A 25,678-nucleotide genomic window follows, 5' to 3' on the forward strand; every position below is an offset into this window, starting at 1 on the left:
TCTAGACTACAAATGAGCAAATTCCTTTAGTCATTTTACTAAAGGTGGGAACAACTAATTAAGGGTTATTAATCAAGGTAAGATTTGTCAGTTATGTCAAACTGACAAATATTGATTTATTTTTGGAAGCTTTAAAAAAGGTTTATAGGTACAAGAATACAGTATAACTTAAAGAAATTCACCATATAAAAAAGTTTGTAATAACCACTTTGAGTGCTCTTGATTCAAAGCGTTAAGTATTTCACCATTTTGCTACACCACTAGTGATTAGTTTGTGGAGATGTCACAAGTATATCGATTTGATTTAGCTGTTTTCGCTTAACTGTAATGCTGACTTGGACTTTTTTTTTTTCTTTTTTTTTTAATTCTGGTCTCTTTTTTTAAAATTTATTTAGGTATTTTCAATATAAAGATGTCAGGAAGCAGTTTATAATGCAGTCCAGGGCAGTGAATAGCAACTGCTCACATACGCTATAGAAACGCAGGCATTATAAAATACAGCGGGACTCGGTGAAGTAGTTACTGCTCTTTGTATAAAGTAGCTACTGCTCTTTGTACCCATTTTTGTCACTACCCCGTCGCCTTTCAGTCCCGCTGGTGTCGCTCACGCAACGAGTGGCCAGGATGCCTGCCATTAATAAGAGAATAGAAGAAGAAAGTCACTTCCGTAAACACAAGGCAAGTGCGATTTTGAATCTGCACACCGGTTAATGTGGGTTTCCCCTGAATTTATGCATCCCCAGTATGAACGGTAGGCAACCGTGAATATCGTCCGTTACTCTATTATTTTACGTTTACGTAGTGAACAATTTTGTTTATTTATTTATTTATTTTTCTTGTTTTCTGTGCAACTCGTGTTGTGGCACGTTAGCCAAAGGTTAATGGTTGGCAGAAGACATGGTTTCGATTTTAGCTGATTAATCTACGGTGTGTTTAATCATGTGCACTTGTATTTACATATAAACCCAGCCCAAAAAGCAAGCCAAATGTTTTTGGTGGATGTATATATTTTGTGACATGGGTTATTGACAAAAAGTCTTATACCGTTGGAAAGTCTGTTTATTTCCCTTTACATTTGTAAGGAAAATGAAAAACTCGCCAAATCTTTTCTGCCAATGTCAAGGGTCTTATTCTGCTATTGACTCTTAGTTTGAGCTTCTGGCACCCCATGTGTTGACAATCACGTGCCTTATTGGTGCCTGATTATCAGCACCTGTGAGCATGGGCTCTAATGAGATTTCTCCTATCGCAGTTGGATCATAGAGACAGACTGTGGATAAGATGCAGGGAACTTTATGCTGATTGGATAGCGTAACAGCTTTTGGTGGAAACAGTGTGATGATATGGAGTGTCATCTCCCTCACTGTAAAAACAAGGCTTGTCATCATTGGAGGCAATTTTAGTGCAGAAAGATCCCCACAGTCTGGAACTAACCTTTATTCTCCACGATCACAACACTCACCCTGACAGAGCGGGGTTTATCAAAGTCCCATTGAATATTTTTGGGATCAGCTTAGGCTTTGTGGGCGTTTGTGCCAGAATGACCAACACAACCACATTGGCTGACTTGTGACAAATGCTGGTTGACAAATGGGATGGCATCCCACAGCAGTGTGTGACCAAGCTGTTGACCAGCATGAAAAGGAGATGGCAGGCTCCTGTTTGTTTAATTAATAAATTATTAAATTGGCAAAATGCTTTCTTTCTTCAGACTTTAATCATCACACTCCAGTAAATAACACCAAACAAGAGACAGAAGCAGAATAAGATGTGTGGCTGGCATCAGCAGAGAAGATTTTTCATGGGTGCAACCCACATATTCAACTCTTCTGCTCAACCCAGAAATGCATTTTCCTTACAAATGCGGCACCATTTCAGGTCAAATAAACAAGCTTTCCACAAGCATAACTCTTTTTTTTTCTTTTTTTTTTTTTGCCAAAAAGCGTTGTTACAAAGAAATAATCAACCAAACATTTTCTTACTTTTTCTGCTACGTTTATAAATTGGCATAGCAGCACTGAAAAATCTATAAGATAAAATAAATAAAGCAAAATAATAAGAATAGGAATAAAATGCAGTATTATTATGTAGTATTTTTGTGGTGTTTCAATGTTGTAAGTATTCTAATCTGTTTTCATCCAGATGTCTCAGCCTGAATTATGTTGTACAACCTCTGATGCCATAGAAACATCTTGTGTGAGTGAGGATAAAGAAGCTTGTAAAGATGACTCTGCTGACACAAACAGTAAGTGTGTGGGCACTGACGGTGGCGCTCCAGACAGCAGTGTCAGGGACCGCGTGTTAAGGGAGGTAGGATTCACCAGCTCTGCCTTCATCGGTCCAGCATTTCCTCCACAAACAACTGCAGCCGAGTCTGTCATTGAAGACTCGCTGAGTGAGTTTTACAAAGAGCTTGAGAAGATCAATACCCCTGATGGTGCTAATGGTAACCCAGGGAAACAAGATGCAGCTTTTGATCAGCCACTTGTACCTACTAAATTACCCACCAGCAACAAAACTCAGGATGTTCCTGAGGAGAAAATTGCTAACATGAGGGACTTTGAAGAAACAGATGGCTCCCAAAAAAGCAATGGAAGAAAACAGCCAGCATGGCCTCACTGGTATCAAAATGAGCCATACAATCCCAGGAGGCAGAGGCCAGGCCCGGAGCTGAGCTCTCCCCAGTGGCGTCATCCACAACCACTGGACAGGCCACCACACCTGAGATTTCAGAGGCCACCATTCCCTCACCAACCACCACCATATGCATTCCCAAATCTACAAAACCCACCACCACATGTGAACCCTACCTTTCAACATCCAAGCATGGCAAACCGCTTTCAAGAGGAGCTGCGGTTTCCACCTTTTTATAGATTCCCACCTCCAAATGTTTCCAGACACCACTCTCAGGGATTTTATGGAGGTCCTCAACATCAGTTTGACAGGGATGTGCATGGCTCCAGCTATGATGGACACTCAGCTAATGAAAATGTCAGGTGGCCTAGAGATAGAAGTGAAGAGCTCTCTCAGTTAAATGAAGATTATGACAGGCTCCAGAGATGTGATTCAGAAAATGAACCTTGGGAGCGACAGCACTACTATCAGCCGCGTGACGACACACATGCAAGCCATTCAGCCCTGGTGCTGATCTTGATGCGGGGATTGCCAGGATCTGGGAAATCCACACGTGCCAGGTAAATCTGTGTGTAATCTTAATTTAATTTCGATCTATTTATTCTTATCTTATAGCTTAAAAACAGCAGTTTGACACCGATTGTTTCCCACAGGGAGCTGCTCTCCACTGGCCCCAGTGGGATCATTTTGAGCACAGATGATTACTTTGCACACAAAGATGGCTACCACTATGATCCTAGTCTTCTTGGAGCAGCACATGAGTGGAATCAGAGAAGAGGTATTGACTCATTACAATTTCAGTCATTTAATACGAGTAAAGCAACCACAGTGCCTCTGTACTGTAGTGGTTTACATATTCATCTGACAAAAAGCAAGATCCCCCGGTCTATAGAGTATTTTAAATGAATCAGCCACAACATTAACACACTTAAAAAAGAGCCTAAGGCATTTACACGGTCTCCTAAACATCTTGGTAACCAAAAGGATTCACTGTTAACTTTAATGGTGCCTGATATCACAGGAGACCCCTGGAAGTCCCTAATTGGTTAGTGTTGTTTTTGTGTGGGTTGGCCTACACAATTTTCAGACAGGTGGTTTTAATGTTGTGCTAATGTGCGAGTGTGTTTATTTGAAGAGATGTTTCAGTGGCCTAGCTATCCAGCATTTAAAACAGAAATGTTAAATAGGTGACTTTTTCACTGATAATGTGTGAGCAACATGGGGGCGAAAAGTGATTGTCGAAAAAAAAAAAAATCAAATTAAATGGAACATAAAACAAATTAAACATTTTGGTTTAAAAACAGTTTTAATTTTCTTGCCAGAACTTGTCAGAATCTTTTCTTAATCTTCTCAGCTAGAAGTGCTCTTCATGATGGCCGGTCTCCCATTATTATTGATAATACAAACATTCAAGCCTGGGAAATGAAGCCATATGTCAAAATGGTAAGTGGCCATACTAAATATTTATTATTATTGTTGTTGTTGTTGTTTTTATTATTAGTTAATATTTCATACCACTTTCACTAATCCTTCGAATTCCTCCAACTCCTGCATCAGGCTTTGGAGAGCGGATACAAAGTTGACTTTTGTGAACCGGACACCAGGTGGAAATATGATCCTTACGAGCTGGAGAAGTATGATTTCTGACTCATGATATTAAAATGCTGTTAGACATAGTTTAGACTTCACATTCTAACATTATCCTCTTTTTTTCTTTTTCTTTTACCTCCAGGAGGAACAAACACGGTGTTCCTCAGGAGAAGATCGCGCAGATGATGGACCGTTTTTCTATTCCCATATCCATAGACATTGTCATGAATTCAGAAGAACCGTTTCATGTGAACCAGAGACGTCAACCAGAGCAGCCACAAATGATGAGGAAAAAGCCAAATTTACATAATTTCTAAGACAATTTAACAGCTTCGTAATTTACCTTGTATGACCATTTTTAGAGTAAATATTGTGATTTTTATAATTTGTACCTGTTTTTAATATATTACTTTGTATACTGTAATTTTTTTCTAAGAAAAGAGAAAAAATATTTTTCTGAGGAAATTAAAATTGCAATTTAGTATGTAATAACAGATTTTTACAGTATGCGTATTCTTCACATTACAGAACAACAGTGAAAACCAGGAGTTTGCCCTGTTTTAAATTTATTTTTTTACTCATTTACAAGTTGTTCCAATTTTTGGTGAGCTTGATCAGTGATTTATCATCTTGGTTGTTGTTCTCTTTCATTCTTTCTTTCTTTCTTTTTTTTTTTTAGCTAGAAATTGTTTCTTCCTGCGACATAACCAATAGGCAGATTTTCAGTGCCAAAATAGCCAAATATAAACATTGATATGAATTTTCTTTTTTAGTTTGTTACACTGGTGTTAGTGTTGTTCTTACATAATTAAAACATTGTTGGTCCAGGATCAGTGTTGCAACTGACCAGTCCTGTTGTCTGGGTATTTAGTTAGCATTAGCCAAGAAGCTAGCTAATGCTATTAAAAACTGTCACAAGTAAACCAATATGAGTAGCTAAATTTGGCTAACAGCAAAAATAGCTTGATAATATATTGTTATATAGCATACATTAATAAAGGAAACACTTGAAGTGCTTTCTATTTGTTCCAGAAGAGAGTTTTACATAAGCAAATGTTGATGCAGGAACAACACCAACATGGGAATATCACACACATTGTGTGTCTGTGTGTATAAAGAAATTTAGTCGATTCAAGTATACCCTCTGATTTTATTAGTTTGCAGAACCACCTTTAGCAGCAGTAACTGAAGTCGCAGAATTTCAGCCAAGCTTTAACCGTGAGACAGTTGAAAGCACAGCTCACTCTAGAATACTTTGGTATACAGAGGAGTTTTTTGTAAACTCAATGACTGCAAGATGCCGAGGTCCTGTGGCTTCCAAATGAACTAACTCACCCCTCTGCCACTGTGCTTGACAGCCGGTGTGAGGTGTTTGCTGATATGCTGTGTTGGATGTTCATCAGTAGCGGCTCTATAATATCTGCATTTTTGTCATACTTTATGTCTCCAGACGTCATTGCCCCAGAAGTCCTGTGGTTTTTCAGATGCAACTTTGCAAATCTAAGCTGTGTTGCCATATTTTTAGAGAGATGAATGTTTTTTCAAATAATATCAAATAAGCCATACGTGTTCAGTCTTTTTATATTATACTACCATGAACTTTAATATTTAACCTGCTAACTGGGGCCTGAAGAGGCTGAGATTGAGCTTTTTTGGAGACTGCAGACTGCCAAACTGCTTTTATTGAGGTGGTCACACTTACTGATTGGTCAGTTAATTAAGTGCATTGAAGCAGCAGCACCTGGCTGCTAAATGCCCTCTTATTTCCTATCAAAGCAGTAAATATGTACTTAGTTTTTCACAGGACTACACACCGTCCTGTGAAAAACAACTAAACTATACAGTAACTTCCATGTGATGCATTTTTTCTGTTTTAATGTCTTTGTGAAAACTATTTAATGCTTTTTTTAGGGTAAATATTTTATGGCAGCTAGTAGAACAGTTTCCTAGCAGAAGCGCTTAAGGATTAACAAAACAGACTGATTCTGATGTCTTTGAGTTAAAGTGTTGGTGCATAATGTTTGAAACCAATTGAAATTTTCTAATTTGAACAGAATTTTTCTTCTGTTCATAGTGGTTATTAGGAAATCCTTTCCTAAGCTGTGCTGAGTCCAAGTGATCTAAAAAAGTGTGCCTGAAGCTAAAATGAGTGTCCAAAAAGTCAGAGTTAAACAAATCAACCTGATAAAAATTTAGTGTTTCTTGTATAAAACAGATTCTTTGTGTTTCTTTGTTTGGGTGCATGAAAGGATGAAAAAGAACCTCATCTTGGCTCCTGGTAAACTTTTAAAAACATGTTTTTTTTTAAACAAAGGCCTGTAAATTGTAATCAGCATACCGGTAAACAAAAACTAACCCTGTCAGTGTGCAAATGGACAATATTGTTTCTGTCTTCTGGCAGACTCAAAATTGGTGATCCTGCATTTTGTGTGCTCATTTGTGAAAGCGAAGCAGTAATAGGTGTGCCTCCAGTTAAAAACTGTTGCGTCTTTGTAAACACAATATGCCTCACGGACAGTTTGCCAAAGAAGAATAACCCATCTACAGCTGCTGCAGCCAATTACTGTAGGGAAACATTGAGTAGAGACCCTATTACTGTAGAAACTCTGATATAGCGCTAAACACCAAGTGTGGAGAGGTCTTTGTCTGATAGCATTCAGTGTTCATTACTGTGTGTCTCACAGGAAATCACATTTCACCCCACTGTTCCTGCTGGTGCTCATTAATGCGGCACAGAGGTGATGTTTTGTTGACTCTTTTCCCCCAATCGTTGTTGTGTGGGGAACCAGAAAGTTTTTTCTACACCACAGACTATATAGTTAAATGTGTGTCTGCGGTGTTATACTGGTTGAAAATTTTGTTTTTAAGAAAATTAGGTCGTGTTTTTTGGAACTGGGACTAACATGGGACAAGTTGGTATTTGTCTTTGGGATCTTAATGTGACAGATCTGGGTTAACTTTCCTGTTTCTCTGCTTCACATTTTGCTGCACTGTTGTATGCTTAAGAACAGCATACTGATAATTGGATGCACATAAACTGAGATTTAACCCAAATGCAGTATGTGTTGGTTTGAGTTAGAGAAAGGGATCAATGAAGGGTGAAGAAAATACCAGTGAATGAGAGTGGGCAAAGGATTATTGTCCAGAATGAAATGCCACTGTGAGGTCACACTTTTTACCAAATATTAACTTAATAATAGGAATCCACGTGACTGGTTTCACTGGTCGTAGTTTTAATTCTCTTGAAGGCAGTGTTTCCAACTGATGCTCTTCCAGTCTTAAAAATATGTGTTTAGGGTTAGTTATTTGTTTTTTAGACTGCAGTATTCAGCGTACTGCTGTCTGCAGCTTCCTATCTTTTCTGTAGAGGGTTTTTAATGCTACACCAACTTTTTACATTTTATACATTTTAGTGTTACAAATTTTCCACAAAAAAAAAATAATGCAGGTTGATGTGATATGTAAGATATGCAATAATCTCTCTGTTTCAGTGTTTGTGGAAGTTTTAAGACTGAATCTAAGTCTTGCACAAGCTTGCTTTTTGATTTTTGTAAATGATTGCCTTATTTGTTTAAAGGGTTATTCTGCACGGAACTACAAAAAAAAGTCAAGGCTAAACTGTGAAAATAAATGGTAGGAAGGAAACCCATAAATTAGATTTAACTGGTAAATAAAAACTTATTGAATCTTAAAATGCAGAGCTGGCCTCAAGTATGTTCAGTATTTAAAAAGGCTAAGCCGTCCTGTGAGTCTCCCTAAGATATAATCTGACCTTGAGTCAAGAGAATCAATGAAGAGGCCCTTTAAAGGGGATTTCTAATGGATTTGCTTTCTGTCTTTTGATGTGAGTGCAGCCCTGTCTGCAGTGAAGAGTTAGGCTAAATGGTCAAAAACTGCTATTAGATTTTCTTGCAAAATGGGTGCCGGGGGCAGAAGAACAAGATGAAAAGGCTTTAATGAGTAACTCAAGTCAATAACAAAGAAGAGAAACCGTTTTAAATTTAATCTAGACTTCACTTTTTAAAGAGAAATTACACCCTCCAAAAACATTTTCTATAAAATTAAAGGCCCTTTGGTTCCACCCTTGTTAGAATAATAATGCAAACAAGCTTGAATTAGTTATTAAAAGTCTTATCAGACCAGGAAACAGTAGACAACTGTATGTTGTCACAATTCGGCTCAAAATGAAGGCCTCACATAGATGATGTTTGTTATTTTAATTAAAGTAATAAAACCAAAAATAGTATGCTTGATTGTCAGCTAATTAATATGTACGCAACGTCTCGGTGAACTGTAAATGAATGAGTGACTGTATGCATGCAAAAATAAAAAGGAAAACCTGAGATGCTCTGTCTGTCAGTAAGCCAGCATGGGGGAGAGCAGCAGAGAAGAGCCCCTGAGAGGTTTCGACAGCCCTGCTTTATAGTGCAACCCTAACTAGGTCAGCTTCACCCACCTGTTACCTAGAAGAGAGGCAAAGACAGCCAAGAAGGAAAAAAGCTGGTCTTGTGGCTGTCACTGTAACAGAATAAGACCTTTGAACTTTTAAATCACAAACATCAGTGCTGAGCAGCACAGCTGTCGACTCCCTTATCTTTAATGTAAAAGCTTTGACCTTTGTAATCCTGGAGCTGTTTAACAAGTAGGACCTCGATGAAGCTCGTGTCTGAATGCTGATATGGAGAGGGTTATAGGAAACAGTCCATTTCCAAAGAAAAACACGATTATTCTGATGTCATAAAATCTTGTTTTGAAGGAGGATTGTTTCAGCAGCTGTCTAAAGAGGACCACATTGCAGAGGCAGGGAACTACATGGCGTTTTTATGATTTCTATTGACATTTCTATTTCATGGTCCATTATAATGGGGCGGAAAAAAGCACTGAAGACTTTGCAGTGCATTGTTCGTTCTGTAGGGGCAGCCTTTCAGTCACTGACCTTCTCCAGGCACACTTAGAAATGATCGTTCTATAAATAGCAGGGATAAGAAGTTATTATGACTGTATTGGTGGCTGGATTTAGCAACTCCAACAAACCCTTATCCAATGGAGTTACAGACCACTGCTGATATTTCTCATGCAACAGCACTGGCCAGCAGTATTTAAAAACTACCTTAGAATGTACAGAAGATCACTGTAACACAATTTGCCACTCAATTACAGGAAGTCAGGAAACAGGAAAACTCATAATTTGAGCAGGAGTTACCACACCCACACTTCCTCCTGGCACCACAAAGTCACAGTCTTTAGTTAACAACAACCAGTTAATAAATACAGCAGCAAGTGTTTTGGTGATACAGTCTGTAGGGAGCAGGCTTGGACTAAAAGGTGCCGGCTTAAATCAATGAAAGGCAAATACTATGAGATAATGTCTGTCCCTGGGAAATATTTTCTGCTGCAGAAAAATAGAAATCTGCGTGCTGAGGACTCATAAGTGTCCTTGATATATAACCATTATGAAGGATGCCGTCTGTCTCCTAACTGAATTCATGATTTAACAGAGTGTTTGAAGAGACTAAAAGTAATTACTGTTGTTTAACAGCTGCTAAACCTCTGCTGAGGGGACATCTGCGTTTCTACTTATTTTCATTAGCCGCCAGTTTAAATGTGTTTGTACTGTGTACTTCTCGGGTGCGGAGGTGCGCGTCATTTTAATGTGAGAAAGCCTGCAGCAGAATGGAGCAAAAGTGTGCTTTGAATGATGATGATGTAGGCAGCTGTGATGAGTGCTCTGTGCTCCCTAAATGGCAGTGATGAACCATAAATACGTTTCTGCTCTTAAGCATCTCAGGAACAAAAATGGCAGATGAATTCACAGCTGACATGGGAAGCAGAGGACAAGGAAAAGTGGATGTGACAGGCTAATGTGCACTAATTATTACCAGAGTAGAAAACACATTAAGTGGCTTAATGGTGTGGAACTAAAAGCTGTTTAATTTTTTTTATTTAGTTTTTAATATATGCAGTTCTTGTGTTATTATAACCTTAGTACCATATCATTGCAAGTGGAAGGTCAGGATGAACAGGATCCTGTAGCTCACCCTTTGTACTTGGTGCTAATGAGAGTAAGTGCTATTTACAAAGCAATAAAAAATGGGGCGATCATATCTCATTGAGGAGCCTGTAATAGTAATTAATTAGCAATTAATACCAACATGTAGGTGAAACTGTAAAAAACATCTTATGGATTACTGTCAGTTTCTACTTTAATTGAATGAATTTGGGGGGGGGGGGGGGGGGGGGTTGTCCGTTTTTATTGCAGCCTTGGGATGAAGTCAGGGACTTTGTAAAAGTTAAAAGCCATTAAGGGAAATGGGAAACGGGTGAAGCATAAAATGAAGGACCTCATGTTCTACCTGTCACGTTGTTTATTGTGGTTGTCACGTGAGGCTCATAGCCAATGACAGCCATGCTCTGCAACCGCACAGGGTGTCATCTTTTTACACGCTGAAAACCCATCAGTTGTGTCAAGTTATATACAAGAAGAGCGGATGCTGCATGGCGTGATTTTCAAAATAAAGGCGCAAGGGTGTGTCTTTTGTTATAGAAATCAGTAGTGGGCTGAATAGTGAAAATACATGAACATCCAATGACTGGACAAGGAGTAGGATCTTTTATATACATATCATTACACAAGTACAATTTTGATGGTTTTAGTTCTGCCTAAAATTATTTCTAAAAGTTGGTATTAGTCTATCAAAGTCAAATGAAGGAGCATTGCATCATCTATAATACAGAGGTACAAAATCAAGCTTAATTTCCATCAAACAGCTGGGAGATGGGAATGTTTGAGCAGATGAATTATTGTTCCCATAATTAATTATTCAAGAGTTGGTGTAGCCATGTGGCATTGTTTCTGTTGTATAGATACTGACTAATTGGTTTGGGCATCTGACACGAGGGTGTCACGAGAGTGGGTGTACTGGACAAAGGATGCTGAAAATGAAGCTGCCAGGCAGAAGGAAAAGAGGAAGACGTCAGGGCAGATTCATGTATAGTGAAGGAGGACCAGCAGAGCGTTTGTGCGACAGACGAAAATACTAGTGATAGGGTGAGATGGAGGCAGGTGATCTGTTGTGGCGACCCCTAGAGGGACAAGCTGAAAGAAGAAGATACTGTGATCACTTTTGCAGCTTTATTAATTCATCACCAAAGTTTTTTTGTTTGTTTTTTTACTGAGGCACGACTACTGTCACAAACCCTCAGATATTATGTGGTTTGTATCATTATATTTTTCTAGATGCAATTTTAGCTCCATCAACTTCAATAGCCTTTAAACTGGAACTGCTTACCAAAATCATGCTAGTTAAACTGCAACATTATCAGTTTAACTATCTTTCAGTAGTCCAGGTATCTTTTTTTTAAAAACCCCTTTACCTAATTTCTAACTGTTTTACAGAATTGAATGTGTAGCTTTTGCTAGTTTTACTGGATTATTGTTGGTCCTAATTGTATTTTTAAATCATTTCTACTCCATATATTGGTTTTAATTCGTTTTAGTTGTGTATTGTTGGGGGGTGGTGGGTTAATTTACATTTCGTTTATGAGATTAACATATGGGATTTCTCATTTTCACCAAATCATTGTTACTTTTTTCTTTGATTTTCGGTCATTGCAGTTTCTTAGTTTGTTGTCCTACTTTGGGTTGCTTTAATTTTGAAACACGTGACCGGAAGTTTTGCCCTATCTTTTCATTGGCTTGACAGGTGTGGAGCTCCCAGTCCTGGATTTGATGCCGTCCTTCGGCCAGTAGACTTCTGGCGGTCACACGCCGCACGTTTTTATCTTGCTTTTTTTAAACCGCCAGCACAATGTGGTTGTTGATGAGCTCGGGACCACCTTAAAGAGCACCTTCCTCTGATCCACATTACAGGTGGATCATATAGATCTATCGCATGTGCGGAGAGGGAAGTTTGCCTCCACCGACCCGAGGCTAGAGGCGGATAATACAACGGCAGTTTATACGGTAAGTGATTTCGGCAGGGAGGCTGTGCAGTTATTGACACGGATTACGAGAAAGCTGTTTATGAATTGCAAATAAGTTGGTTACATTTTTGTTATTAATGCAATTCAGTATTTAAACTTTAGGCTGGTATACATCAGTTGCACATATATCAAAAGAAACTTTGATTTGGACTAAAAGTTGCAGCTCCCCGATACAGAACAAGCCCGGTACCCCACCCATTATTAAATATAATATAATCTAGTAATATAGTTAAATACGGGGCTCATTTAAATCTTGGGCGATTAATTGAATTGCAGGTTACTGTCCAGAGATTTCATCTGTCTGCCTTTGAATATATTAACTTGTTATTTACTGCTCATTTTACTAATGAGGAGGTCTGGTAGAATAAACCTCAAGATCTCTGCGCACATGTTCACGCTGGCATGCTTCACGGTTAAACCTGCTCTCCTTGGGCTCCCCGTGTTCAGCCGTCGCAGCCCTGTCTGTTCATACAGTCCTAACACCACTACATCACATAAAAGCACAGTGGAGGTCTGAGCTTGTTAACACGGCCTAGGAACGCATATTTAAAGTCACATATTCGCAGAATAGTGTACTCAGTGGCAAATGTTGTACGCAGTGGATCATGTATGATGAAAATATCTAAGTTAATATCTAAGTTATTGATTACTTACAGAATCTGTGTACAGAAAATGACTAAAATAATGGCTGATTTTTACCTTTATCCCCTGAATGCCCTGCACCTAGGACAGATCTGTGCACCAGACGTTGTCGTCTGATTTAATTTTAGTTCCCATTGTCATTCAGAGGTAAAGCTCTGAGCCTGCCCAGCTGCTGGTTACATAATGTCAGCTGAGGACTGCCACAGTTTAGTGAGCAGAGGGGGAAACTCGAGTGGAATTGAGCACAGACAACACAGAATGAGGCCAGATTACAGCGTTACATAAGGGATGTTTTACTTCCACTTGGCTGAGATGATGCAGATGATGGTGGTCCAGAAATAGGTCTGAGCAAAGGATGCGGCGTACACTATATTTACAAACAGTGGAGTGAAGATAAGCTTGTTAATGCACAGAGAAGGCTCTGATTGTCAGGTCATAAAAAGAGATATTTGTGTTTCATGTAGTGCAAGTCGGGCTTTGTTACTAATATCCTGTGGTAAATGTTTCCAGTAATTTTCATTGTGTGCGCACTGAATGGGCAATAGTCTGTATTACATTCAAGGACATACCTAATGCCTTTTGAAAGAAATGGAGCCCAAATGTCTGGTGGCTTTCCTCCCTTCTAACCTTAACAAATCATCCTATGGCACTGCATGGTTCAGTAGGTTGCAATGGTCTGAACTACATCTATTAATGTTGATTTCTTTGCTGACAGTCTGTACATCCTTCTGTTTACTGTCCAACCTGAAGTGATAGAAGATTAAGTGGGTTGAAATTTTGTATTGTACAATGCAGTTACAGATAAACCTCAAAAGTAAACCCATATTTGCTGTGCACATTGATTTTACGACATATGTTAGCAGTGAATTTCTGCTGGGATACATAGCACCACCAGCTCTCATCTATCGCAGCCGATTGAAAACAACTCTTATCTCCCATCTCCGTGTCACACAGAGCGGAAAGTCTTTGTCACATTGCTCAGTACAGGGGTAAAATGAGAAGAGTCTTATGGCACACACAGTCAGTGATTTCAAAGCAGATAATTTGCAAGCAAAAAAGGCAGTGTTCAGCACTGATTTAACAATCACTTGTTGGTTAATAGTAGTGTGGGTATAAAAGATGTTGAATGCAGATAAAAACAGAGACATCTTCTTTTCTGCTGGCCTCGTCAGGAATCAGCCATTTATTTGTTTTTGCCTTTGAAAGTGTATTTCCACTGTTGATCCAAGACTTAATGAATCAATTTAGGAATTTAAATGGGAAGCTGTATTTGTGGAGAATAGTAGAGTTAGTGTTCTGCGTTGAGGTCAGCTGTATGTTAACAGTATAAGTATGCAACAAATCATGGGCTTAATTTATCCAGGATAAGATTTTTAAGGACAGGGGGGTTTGAAAGCTTATAATTATTACAGTTTAATTAATTTATTCAGCATTACAAACATGCAGTTTGTACACATGTACTTCTAAAAATTCCTTGAAGTTAACATGTGATCGAAACTGTTTTGTGTGGGTTTGCTTTGCATGAAATTAATTAAACCACGACACAATAATCAGAAAGATCAAATAAGAACTCTGAATAGCCAGATATTCTTGTCCATTTCTTTTTGTGGCATATTTTTCTCCCCTTCTGTACCTTAATGGAGTGCACAATCCTTCACAGCTATTACAGCACTATGTAACACAGTGGATCATGAATGTTAAAGATGATGAAAACAAAAGGTGAAACAAAAAGATCCAAAAGAGTTGAATTCATGCCAGAGTCATTGTTTTGGATTTCATTAGTTTTTTATGGGTGTGCCTAGTAAAGTGGCCAGTGGGGTTAGTGCTTCAGGGAGCCACAGCAGCAGCACTGCAGGAGCTGTGGGCTGCATCCTGATAAACTGGGATGACTGCAGTGGGAGCTGTGAATAACACAAACGTCACAATTATACAACCCCTGAAATTTTCTGTCGAGTTTGAAACTCTACAGCGTGTCCCTGAAGTTTACATAATGTCGGCATTACATACAAATATGCTTGAAAAGAAAACTATAGAAATGTGGGCAACAATGTCCTGTTGTTGTCAAGGTGGTTGCTGTGAGCTGTAGATTTGGGGTTTGCCGTACTGTGTTTATAGATAAAAACTCAAAGTGTCTCAAAGTCAGAGTCATTATCCAAACATTAGATGGCCTGAACTTATATAAATATTGTCCAAGATACTACAACGTAGTAAAAGAATGAGCTAGATTGATGCACAATTGTGGGTACGTTCCTTTTCATGCACAATATTGTACTCAGGGCATCATCTTAAGTGATAACTTTAAAAATAGTCTCTTTTAATCAATTAACTTTTATGAGCAAAGTGTAGTAAACCAACAAACAATCAGTATTTGGCCTGGCTAAGCTATAACATATTGATATTCAGTACCGCTGTGCTTTATTTCCATGGAAATTTAAAGTCTTTCTCAGGATTAATGAAGGTCAAATTAGGTAAACGTCCAGACCTTCCACTGCATGTGACAGTGAAAGAAATGCTGCGATATATAAACCCCAACAGCAGCATAATGCTTACTTACAGAGTGTGACGGAATCGATGAAAATCACTCACTCAAACATGATTCATGTTTGTTTTGCATCCTGTTACTGACACAAAAGTGATTTATGTGTTGACCTTTTGCTTCCCCGTTACTGTAAAACCAATTTCTCACAGCTGCTGTGGACATGGACCTGCTAAGAGCTTGGTGAGATGAGGTGTGCCTATTTGCGGTGACTTGGTTAGTTAATTTATATCCCGTAGTCTGTGTTTTTCCGCAGTTACATACTCAAAGTGACAAATTATACCTGACTTGTATTCATAGAGCAGAACCTCACTGTGCACTGCTGGATGGATGTGAGAGAGTGCACTGATTCAGCTGGTACTTGAAGTACAAAGCAGAGGGTCTGATATTAAATTACCACCTGACAGATGTTTGTGTGTCCGCTGATTATGGTTTTGAGCTGACCTTGTGGGACTTTAACAAGCATGCAGAGAGGGTCTCCACTGTGCCATTTCTATTTAACAAGTCCACACTATCACAATATTTTTTTTTTCATGGTGAAATTCACAGTTTAATGGAAATAACCAAAAAGACTCTTCTCCCTGCAGTCATGATGCTCTGAGGCCACTGCATGAGGCCGCCTGGGCGAACATGATGGAGGAGGCTGCCAGCCAGCTTGAAAGAGATCATGTACACAATGTCTACGACAAGATTGCTCCATATTTCAACGACAGCCGCTATAAAGCCTGGCCGAAGGTACGGCAGTTCCTCCTGGAACTGCAGCCTGGGAGCATCGTTGCTGACATTGGTGGGTCTCCAGCAGTAATGTGATCCTGAAAGTCCAATTACAGCTGGCTTACATTTCTTGTGTTATGTTGTAGCTGACTGTCTTGTCTTTCCAGGTTGTGGTAATGGTAAGTATCTCCACATCAACAAGGACGTGTTCAAGCTGGGGTGTGACGTTTGTCGCCCCCTGGTGGATTTTGCCTGGAGCCAAGGACATGAGGTCCAGATGTGTGATGGGCTGCATTTGCCTTACAGAGACAGCTGCTTTGATGCTATGCTTTCTATTGCAGGTAATGGTCAGAACTATAAGCAGTTATTATAGATGAGATAAGAGGCTTTTTTAAAAATATTTCACTTAGTAACAAATCACTCCCTTCATATGCATGAGCTCAAACGCCGACATCTACCTCAAATTAAGTTAACTCATATAATGATAAACATCATATTACCACAAACTTGCGTTGCCAAGCCAACAGTGTGAAAAATAATTATTGTGTCCTACCAAAAAAAAAGAGTGTAATTAGGTCCAAACCAAACAGCTGCACTATTCATTTATCTTCCATTATACACACAGTGTACATGATACCTCATAAATCCATGCTTAAAGCTGACAAATTCATATTTTTGTCACAGTCATTCATCATCTGTCCACCAAAGAGCGTCGTATTCGAGCAATAAAGGAGATGGCTCGCACTCTGCGAGTGGGCGGACGCATTATGATCTACGTGTGGGCCATGGAGCAGAAACGTCGTAAATTTGAGAAACAGGACATCTTTGTTCCTTGGAACCCCAATCCTCAATTCCTTCCCGGCCTCAACAAACCGAGGAGGAGAACCACAGCACAGAGCGTGAGCGAAGCCATAGACAACACTGAAAAGCACAGGAAGGTTAGAAGCACATCCTCTGTGGCAGACGAAGAAGATCTTGGTCGCACTACACCACAGCAGAGGACACACAAACTGTGGTTCTTCTCCAGGTCTCTTGATTCTGTGTTCGACTTCGGAAGCTTGGGGATCTCCCGTTCATCCTCCAGAGACATGAGCACTTTATCTTCACCCACAGGTGAAAATGAGGGGAACAAGTTCAACCTGAGCGGGAGAGGACGAGGGCTTATCAAGCAAGTCTCAAGTTTCTTTTCTCCGCCATCTGTGGTCGGATCAGAAGAGGATGTCTTTGTCACAGAGCAGCACAAGGGACCGAATAATTCTGGAGGCAATGGCACCACTAACAACAGCAGCGCAGTGTCTTTAGTCCAGGAGTGTGGCTCTCTGGCTCTACCAGATCTAGTCTCCTTGCAGGGGGAGGACCTAAAGCAGTCTGGAGATGAAAGAGATGGAGGGCTGCTGGGAGAAGAGCTGCAGGAAAGCACACAGAGTCCTCAGGGGAGTGAAGGGCAGGTGGAAGGCTCCTGCCTGAGGTACTACCACGTCTTCAGGGAGGGCGAGCTGGCAGAGCTGATAGCGAATCATGTCGAAGAACTTCATGTTAAACACACCTACTTTGATCACGCCAATTGGTGTGTGGTGGCAGAGAAAGTTCAGGTATGGAAAATATGACCGGAACTTGTCATATTTGAGTTCACTTTGCATCGCCTCTGCCTCAAGTTTTAGCACTGAATTCCACATGTGAGAATAATGACATTCTTTTCATTTAAATGTGCAAATGTAGCCATTGTTGAAGGTCTAGGTAACACTAACATTCTCCAGTGCTGTAATTCTCTCATGAACTATTTAAAAATGAGATTTTTATCCATGTATTTATTTTATCCTGGAACCAGCTATATGTCAGAGCTTTTGGAAAGCAGCAAATAGATATTTTATGGAAGTGTTCAACCGTGGCCGTTACTGTATGTTGTACCAGATTATTTTTAACTATTTATTCTTTTTCAATAAATCTACAGTGTGTCTTTTAGAGTCGGTGTTTTGTTATTTAACCCTAGTGGGCTGCATCACAGCTATTGATTTGCATTTTAAAAGAACATTTCTTCTCTTGTGCTTTAAATATGAGCAGAAGAGAAATGTACAAAGCTACAGCATACTCTTCCCTCTGCTGTTATATTTTAATATATTGATTTCAGTAGAGAATTCTTTCTTTCTTTGTGTCTGCAAAATCGCATGCTGCTTATCTCTCATTAAAAGGAGCCAAATTTGCAGCTAGTATCAGCTGCGGACTTCTTGGTAACGCTTCCTGTGAAACTGCTCGTGCGTACTTTTTCATTGCACTCTCATACAAGTTTAAAATTGTGCAGAATCTCTTCCGAAACATTAGTGCCATTTTCTTGTTGTTTTACTCTACAAGTGTTCCAGACGACATGTCGCCAGTGGGCGTGTCTGTGTGTGTGCGCGCCCTTGATGTAGATATTTGCAATAGTGGCATTGTGTCTTGTAACAATTTGGTATGTCTCAGCAAATCAGAAAACTGCCTCATGTACTGTGAATAAACATTGCACTCTATCACAAGTATATCGCTGCTTGATGTCAGTGAATGACATAATAGGTGAGACTTGAAAAACTGTTTATATCCATTGTGGTGCATTTCTTTAGCTGTATAGTTTTTGTGGACCAACTAGGTTTGTCTTAAAAGTGGCAAATGTCTTGTGTGAGCTGATGTAAATACTTTGTTTTGGTTTTTTTATTAAATTTGTTTTTGTTCACGGGTGTTGTGTTGCTTCTACTCCCATTAACAACAAAGATTTGTTCATGTACAGTTTATTTCTAGAATATTTAATTGTCACACAGGTACAATTTGGTAAATGGTAAGCTAAAAGTCTTTATAGCCAACTTGCACATACTATACTAGAATCATCACCAGCCTACAAATGAAAGCCTTAATATTTGATTTGTGAGGATTTTTAAATAATTCTTTAACATGTAGTCACGTGAAGATTTCCATTGGACTCTGCAGTCTATGCAATAACTTAATTATTTTACTGTAGGACTGTATTGGTCTCTCACATTGTAGTGAAATCCTCTTCTTTTTAATATTGCTTCAGTTCATTAATGTTTATTGGCATTCATTTATGCACAGCTCTTAAAAGCCACACCACACTAGCATTTAAATCTGGTCTGGGTCACTACAACACCTTGACTCTTTTCTTTTTCAAACATTTTATTGTAGGTCGAGGTTGATTCAATGACCGCAAGGTGCCCAAATCCTGTGGATACAAAACAAACCCGAATCATTATCCCTCCACCACCGTGCTTGTGAGCTGATATGTGGTCTTTGCATTGACATGTAGTGTTTTGTACCCAAAATGGCGCTATCCATTATGGACAAGCATCTCTGCTTTAGTCTCATCAGAAACATTGTTGCAGAAGTTTATTTAAATGCAGTTTTTTTTCTAATTGCATTGGAATGTTAACATTTCCGATACTACCTGAGGCTTGTAAAGTTTTTAGCTCTTAGTTTTTTATGCCCCCCCCCCCAAAAAAAAGAAAATCCTCCCTAAGAGTTGTATTGTCTGACCTTTGAGTGAATTTTGTGGAATTTCCACTCCTGGTAAGATTGTGGCATTAACAGGGAGCTGAAAGCTCCATTCCAGAAAACTACCAGAAACTCTGCTTTTGTGTTTTTGACCAATTAATCAAGAGCATTTGATAAGCAGCACCTCTTGATTCCTATATAAACAGTTTTTCCACAGGACTGTACTGAGTTCCATAAAAACCTTCTTTTTCCAGATGAATGTAAAAATATGTTGTTATGGTGGCTGTGATGTCCCTATAACAATATAATTGTAGTTACAAGACCATCATTGCAACGAACCAAAAATGAGTGAAATAAGTTCTAATATGTGACCGCATAAGATGTATCACTACTACAGTTAATCTCAACTGTGTAAATTAAATAAATATGCCAAAGTAACTGAAGTACTGGTCAGTTTCTAATACATTTTTGAAACTTTCCAAATGACCATGGCATTCTCTCAAATATCAGCTACCCACTGAGGATCCTCTTGATTAGGGAGCCAAGTTTTACATACCACACTCCCTCCAAACCTGAAACATGAATAGCAAGGTTATAATGAGAACTCTGTTTTAAAACTAATTGTTTCTGTACATAAAATTGGACAAACAAGTCTTCTATCTGCTGTGTTTCATTTACCTGAGTTGCTGCTCTGTGGACGATAGAGTGTCTGAGTGCCAGTTTATCAATGTCTCTAGAGTATCCTCCACCAATAACAGCAGCGATAGGGACACCTCTTTTCACCACAGTCTTCAGCACAAACAAATCTCTCTGATAGAGCCCTAAGGGACACTTGAAGTCATTCAAAAAGTCTGTAAGTGATTTGAAGGTAAAAAACACCTGGGTGTAAAACAGAATGGCTCACCTTGGTCTGTCAGGCGAAGCCTTCCGAGTTCATCTTCCCAGTGAGGATCAACCCCTGCGTCATACAAAACCAGGTCTGGGCGAAAGGTTTCCAGCAGCCAGGGAAGGTGGGCTTCAACTGTTGGGTACACCATCAGACATATTAGTGAGTTTTTAGAAGCATCGTCAATGAAAATCATCTCAACGTACAGAAAAACAAACAAACAGTAGTTTCAAAATCAGCAAGGACAAAAACAACAATTCTCACAAATTGAAAACAGTAGTGCTAGAATTGCGATTCAGTGATTAGATATTTATTAAAATGGAGAGTATCTACATACCTGTGGAGAGGTAATCCTTGTCCTCCAGCCCATCCTCCACACTGATATCAAGGTCGCTCTGTTGTTTACGAAGTGGGAAATTTTTCCCACAGTGCACTGAGAATGTAAACACAGAAGGCTCCTCTTTAAAGATGAAAGCGGTGCCATCACCCTGTAGGATGTTTGACACATGAAAAAGGTTTAGCTTCTCAACAAAGACAAATCCTAATCCACAACAGAGACTAGTGCACTCCACCTGATGAACATCTAGATCCACAATGAGAACTTTGCGTTTAGTAGAAGGAGAATTAGGAGAATTGTTCATCGTGTATTTGGCTGCGACTGCAAGATCATTGAGGAGACAAAACCCCGAACCATAGCTGGGAAAAGCATGATGAGTTCCCCCTGCTGTGCTGCAAGCCAGACCCCTCTGCAGAGCGACTTCAGCAGCTAAAACAGTCCCACCTGGCAATGAGAGAGAACGTTAACAGCAAACATAATGCAATCTTTCCGGGTCACGTGTACGTCATGAATTTCTCTCACCTGTTTCATATCGACAGCGCCTCACTATGCCTTCACTCCAGGGAAAGCCTGTCCTCCTTTGCTCTTGCTCACTTATTTTCCCATTTATGAAGTTGTCCAGGTAGTCCTCGGTGTGCACACAGCTCAGTAAATCCTTAGAGGCAATTTCAGGGACCCACACCTACTGTAAGAAAGGAAAAGGCACATCAACAGGAAAATGTGCTTTCCAATAAATACTACTTTTAATAGCAGCAGTGATATTCACTATTAGTTGATCTTGTTATGTTTAGAAACTGGATGCCTGTAAATCATAAAATCAAATAATCGATTATAATCACAGGCAGATATCATAAAAGTGTCTCACTCACCTGTTTCTCTGTAATGACCTGATCTCTGAGCAAACATTGTAAAACCCGGGGAAACTTGCCCATCGGAAACCTGTGATTGGGTGGGAGGTCACACACATACTTGCTGTGATGAACTACTGGAAGCGCGCTAGATTCGTGTCTCACCTGCGAGATGAAAAAGGTGAGTTTTATAATGCACCCACTGCGGCGTTCAGGGGGAAAATACTTCAGTTCACTTTGTTTAAATTATCATACAAACTTCTTACTAGTTCAGCATGGAAGCACCTGCAGGAGGTGAGAGCTTCACCAGTCATCAACCACGCGACTTTGGAGCGAGGTCCTTTAGAGAACAGCCGCTTAATGCAGGTCATTATTAAGACAGGAAGCAATGAATGATAGTCGCTTACTTAAGACGGGAGAATGCTACATTATACACAGTTACGATGTTATGAAACGAGACAGGAAGTCCATAAAGTGTCCCGTGTACTGTGTAACGGGATGCTTGGCTGTTACAGCGCCTCCTCAGTCTACTGCTGCCATCTTCTGTTATGGAGTGCAAATAACTTTCTGTGCTGCTGTCACGGTTTCTTTCTACTGCTCTGTTTTCTACTATAGTACAACTTGATGGTGAGTATTTTTTTAATCAGTTGTATCCTATCCACAGATTTACACGCATATACTATTTCAGTATTATGCAAAAATCTTGAACCACCTCTTAATGTTTTATCATTTGCTAGGAGAATGTGTGCAGGAGAATGACTTGTCTGAACTCTCGGTAATATAAGTAGTCTTCACAAGTAAAGTAGCGCTCCAGGTTTATTGAAGGACATTTCAAATCTTTTTTTTTCTTTTTTAGTTGGCTGGTTTTTGTTTTATTCTCTATCAACATGACCCCACACTGCTTTAATAATGTTGAGGAGAAGCTATTCCATCACTGATAGTGATCCGTTATGTGTTTTTCTATCCAGCTGTGCTTTCACTGCGTTAGGATTGTGCTTAGAATGATTGTCATGCTGAAGTGTACTTCTGATGACTGTAAACACGCATTGTTTTACCTCTCTCATTTGGGTTCATCACTGATTTTCAGTCCAGTCCATTTGTTGGGTAATTTAGCATACCTCAGCCATTTCCCCCTGTTTCCCTTCCTTAATAATGCCTTCTTGATAGCCATCCTTCCACTCAGACCATTCATGATGAAGCTTCAGTAAACAGTAAATGGATCGACTGAAGGGCCAGATGCGTCTCTCAATATCTCTCATGTCCTGTATCAAGTCTTATTTTTTCATATTTCTTAAGGACATGAATTGCAGATACTGTTCATCTGGTGGGGATAGTTTTTTTTTAGGCCTGCTACTTTTTTTCTGCTCTCCACTTGTCCAGTTTCTTCATTTTTAAGGACACACTAAACAGGATGTTTAGTGTTTAGTGTGTGTGTATTTAATTCCTGTCAGACTGTTTTATCTTTGGTATTTTTCATAGATTCAAGTAAAGAAATGGAAACGATTGGTGTTTATGTGACAGGCTGCGCATAACAAAAAATACTTAATTTAAAATTGGTTCTCTAAAATTGTCTGCTATGTGAGGAAAAACAAACACTGGTTTATCCCTTAAGCTAGGCACCTCTTTTATGCTTGAATAATTCTCAAATCAGTGTGATCAACAAACAAACAAACAAAAAGCAAAGTGAAAAAAGCAAAAATTTGAAAGACCTTCAGAAAGCCTTAGGAACTATTGCTTAAAACCAATTAAAAGCCAAACAAGAAAGCCAGACTCCTTGGAAACAAAATATTAAGAATGGGGGGTGGAACAAGATTTTTGTACTGTCGTGTGCCTATGTATATGGGTTATTAATGTAACATGCATGCTTCTGTTTGAAATAATTAAATTAAGTACTTGTAAATTAAGTAGTCTATTAAAATATATATATATATATATATATATATATATATATATATATATATATATATATCTATATAGATATAGATATATATAGATATATATATATAGATATATATAATTTCAAACTTCAGGTAGGCAAGTACAATTTTCATTTCAGTTATCACAATCAAGCTAAAACTAGAAAAAGCACTAAATGATTCTAAAAAAATTTATTTTCTTTTATTAGCTTAAGGGTTCATATGAGTAAAGGTCTGTATTGCAGGCCATTCAAAGCCATGTGAGAACAAGTTTTTTGTTTGTTGTTGAGGGAACCATGATGTTACTACATCTGGCTCAAATCCACATCTTGTTCCCCTGATGTTGTAGTTTAGTCGTCATCCAGTGAGCAGCATCCGCTGAAGTAAGCTGCTCAGATTCCTGAGTTAGGGTCAGAAAACAGATGGATTGGCTTAGACAAGGCTGAATGCACATTCTTTATGTGGCTGACTGTGAATGTCATCTGAAGAAAAAACTAAACAAAAACGTAAGTCTGTTATATCCTGTTTTTAACATACAAACCTTTATGGCATGGTCAAACATAAGTTTTTTGTTTTCTACCCACACACTGCCCCTCCTTTCTACTATATTTCCATATAACGGCAGGGGTAATTGTTTTGTTTCCACTTCCTGTCCGATGTTTATCTGTATCCTGACCATCTTTAGGCAATCGTCCTGTGTCCTCCTTTGTTCCCATCACTGTCAGCTCCATGTCAGCACACCATGAACTGAGGTGGTTAATCATAGTGAGAGAGGATGATTTATGGTGTCACAGCAAAATCATGTCAGAGCCTGAGAGATTTATTGTCTTCACTCCCACATGTTCCAGCTAAAAGTTGCAGAAGGGCTCTGTGGCAAGTAAAGTATTACAAATATCAGCAATTTCTTTCTTTTTATAGATGTAAAATGTGATAATTTAGCTAAAAGAATACTACAGTGTTCTTGTCACTGTACTGTCGTGGATTTGAGCTGCTTTTGTGTCTGGTTCTACCTCTCTGGCTGTCTGTCTCACATTGCTTGCAGGCAGCTCAGGGCACCGTCTGGCAGACTGCTGGCTCTTCATGAATATGTGTGTGTGTGGGGGGGGGGGGGGGTGTGTGGATGTGTGTGTGTTAGAGAGAGAGAATTGTCTGGCTGATTGGGGTTAGCACAGCCCCCTGAGAGTGGCTACTGTACTCACTGGTAGATAAGAAATAAGACGAGCATGCTGGCCTCAGGTGCAGAGGGGAAATCTCTTCATAATAGAGAGAGGAGATTAGAGAGGTAAAATCAATCACTGACTTCATTCCTGTTAACAGGCATTTCGAATAGAGAGAGATGAAGGTGGCTGTTCTTAACTGAAAGACTCCGATATATCTTGACAGAGGGATTGTGCTGGCGATAAAGGTTATATTAATTTATTATGGTGGATTTTCTCTTTTGCTTTGGTGTTTTACTAAATTTCATCTCATCATTGTAAAGACCATGTGCTCAGTCTTTTATGACAAATCACTTGTACACGTGGCGCATGAGTGTTCCAGGCAACCAGTGATTTCTATTAATTTCCCTACAGTGTCAAAAATCTACTAGCTTATTTGCTGAATTTTCTATTTGCTGTGAGGTGCAGAATGAGTAGAATTCTGGGATTTTCAGTTTTTTATTATTTTCAGGGTCACTTTGATCCTGAAGATTTATTTTTATGTGCTTCTATTTTATTTAAAGCTTTTTGTGTGTTGTACTGGGGGGAGCCCAGTCAGAAGCACCCAGTTTCACCTATACAGTTTTAATGAGTTCATAATGGCCTCGGGTCCTAATTTAAAGTATCGCTCACTCTCAGGAAGCAGAGGCACTCTAGCAGACACTGGGAAAGAGACTGCTTTCAATTATTAATGTGGACTATACACAGATGAAAGCTGCAATTTGTAAAGAAAAGCATATATTTTGAGCAGCTGGAGCTTTTCAGTATCAAGTTTGCATGTTCTGCCTGTGCCTGTGTGGGTTTTCTCCTTCAGTCTAGGGAGATCCATGTTAGGTTAACTGGTGATGGAGGAATGGATGGATTAAGTATATGTTTTCATTTTACACAACATGAAATTGTTTTTAGCTTCTCTGATATGTAA

The 25,678-nt window shown here is 39.2% G+C and overlaps 3 protein-coding genes across 6 annotated transcripts; 2 read left to right on the top strand and 1 right to left on the bottom strand.

Annotated features, from left to right (window-relative positions):
- Nucleotides 1–624: 624 nt before the first annotated feature.
- Nucleotides 625–5,054, top strand: n4bp2l2 (NEDD4 binding protein 2-like 2). Of its 2 annotated transcripts, none has more exons than XM_085430556.1 (6): nucleotides 625–678; nucleotides 2,143–3,194; nucleotides 3,288–3,412; nucleotides 3,989–4,077; nucleotides 4,192–4,268; nucleotides 4,367–5,054. In XM_085430556.1, the coding sequence occupies exons 1-6, from the start codon at nucleotides 625–627 to the stop codon at nucleotides 4,539–4,541; spliced, it is 1,572 nt and encodes a 523-aa protein (XP_085286682.1). In that variant the 3' UTR covers nucleotides 4,542–5,054. The 2 variants fall into 2 exon arrangements, with proteins under 2 accessions (XP_085286682.1, XP_085286681.1); XM_085430555.1 differs by having other exon boundaries at nucleotides 658–751.
- Nucleotides 5,055–11,930: 6,876 nt separating this feature from the next.
- trmt9b (tRNA methyltransferase 9B) lies at nucleotides 11,931–18,803 on the top strand. The gene is made up of 4 exons (XM_085430557.1): nucleotides 11,931–12,187; nucleotides 15,973–16,172; nucleotides 16,267–16,440; nucleotides 16,784–18,803. Exons 2-4 carry the CDS (start codon nucleotides 16,016–16,018, stop codon nucleotides 17,704–17,706), a joined length of 1,254 nt encoding a protein of 417 aa, XP_085286683.1. The 5' UTR covers nucleotides 11,931–12,187; nucleotides 15,973–16,015; the 3' UTR covers nucleotides 17,707–18,803.
- A 39-nt stretch (nucleotides 18,804–18,842) lies between these two features.
- hdac12 (histone deacetylase 12) lies at nucleotides 18,843–22,121 on the bottom strand. Of its 3 annotated transcripts, XM_085430561.1 has the most exons (8): nucleotides 21,911–22,121; nucleotides 21,666–21,809; nucleotides 21,319–21,478; nucleotides 21,032–21,240; nucleotides 20,797–20,947; nucleotides 20,478–20,594; nucleotides 20,252–20,394; nucleotides 18,843–20,145 (listed from the first exon to the last, which is right to left on the bottom strand). In XM_085430561.1, exons 1-8 carry the CDS (start codon nucleotides 22,013–22,015, stop codon nucleotides 20,122–20,124), a joined length of 1,053 nt encoding a protein of 350 aa, XP_085286687.1. In that variant the 5' UTR covers nucleotides 22,016–22,121; the 3' UTR covers nucleotides 18,843–20,121. The 3 variants fall into 3 exon arrangements, with proteins under 3 accessions (XP_085286687.1, XP_085286684.1, XP_085286685.1); XM_085430558.1 differs by having other exon boundaries at nucleotides 20,797–21,240; XM_085430559.1 differs by lacking the exon at nucleotides 18,843–20,145 and having other exon boundaries at nucleotides 20,252–20,404; nucleotides 20,797–21,240.
- Nucleotides 22,122–25,678: the final 3,557 nt, after the last annotated feature.

Source organism: Copadichromis virginalis, linkage group LG14 (assembly GCF_057382275.1).
Source record: "Copadichromis virginalis isolate Kocher_CV1m ecotype Utaka linkage group LG14, C_Virginalis_male_GT1.1, whole genome shotgun sequence".
Taxonomy (NCBI): domain Eukaryota; kingdom Metazoa; phylum Chordata; class Actinopteri; order Cichliformes; family Cichlidae; genus Copadichromis; species Copadichromis virginalis.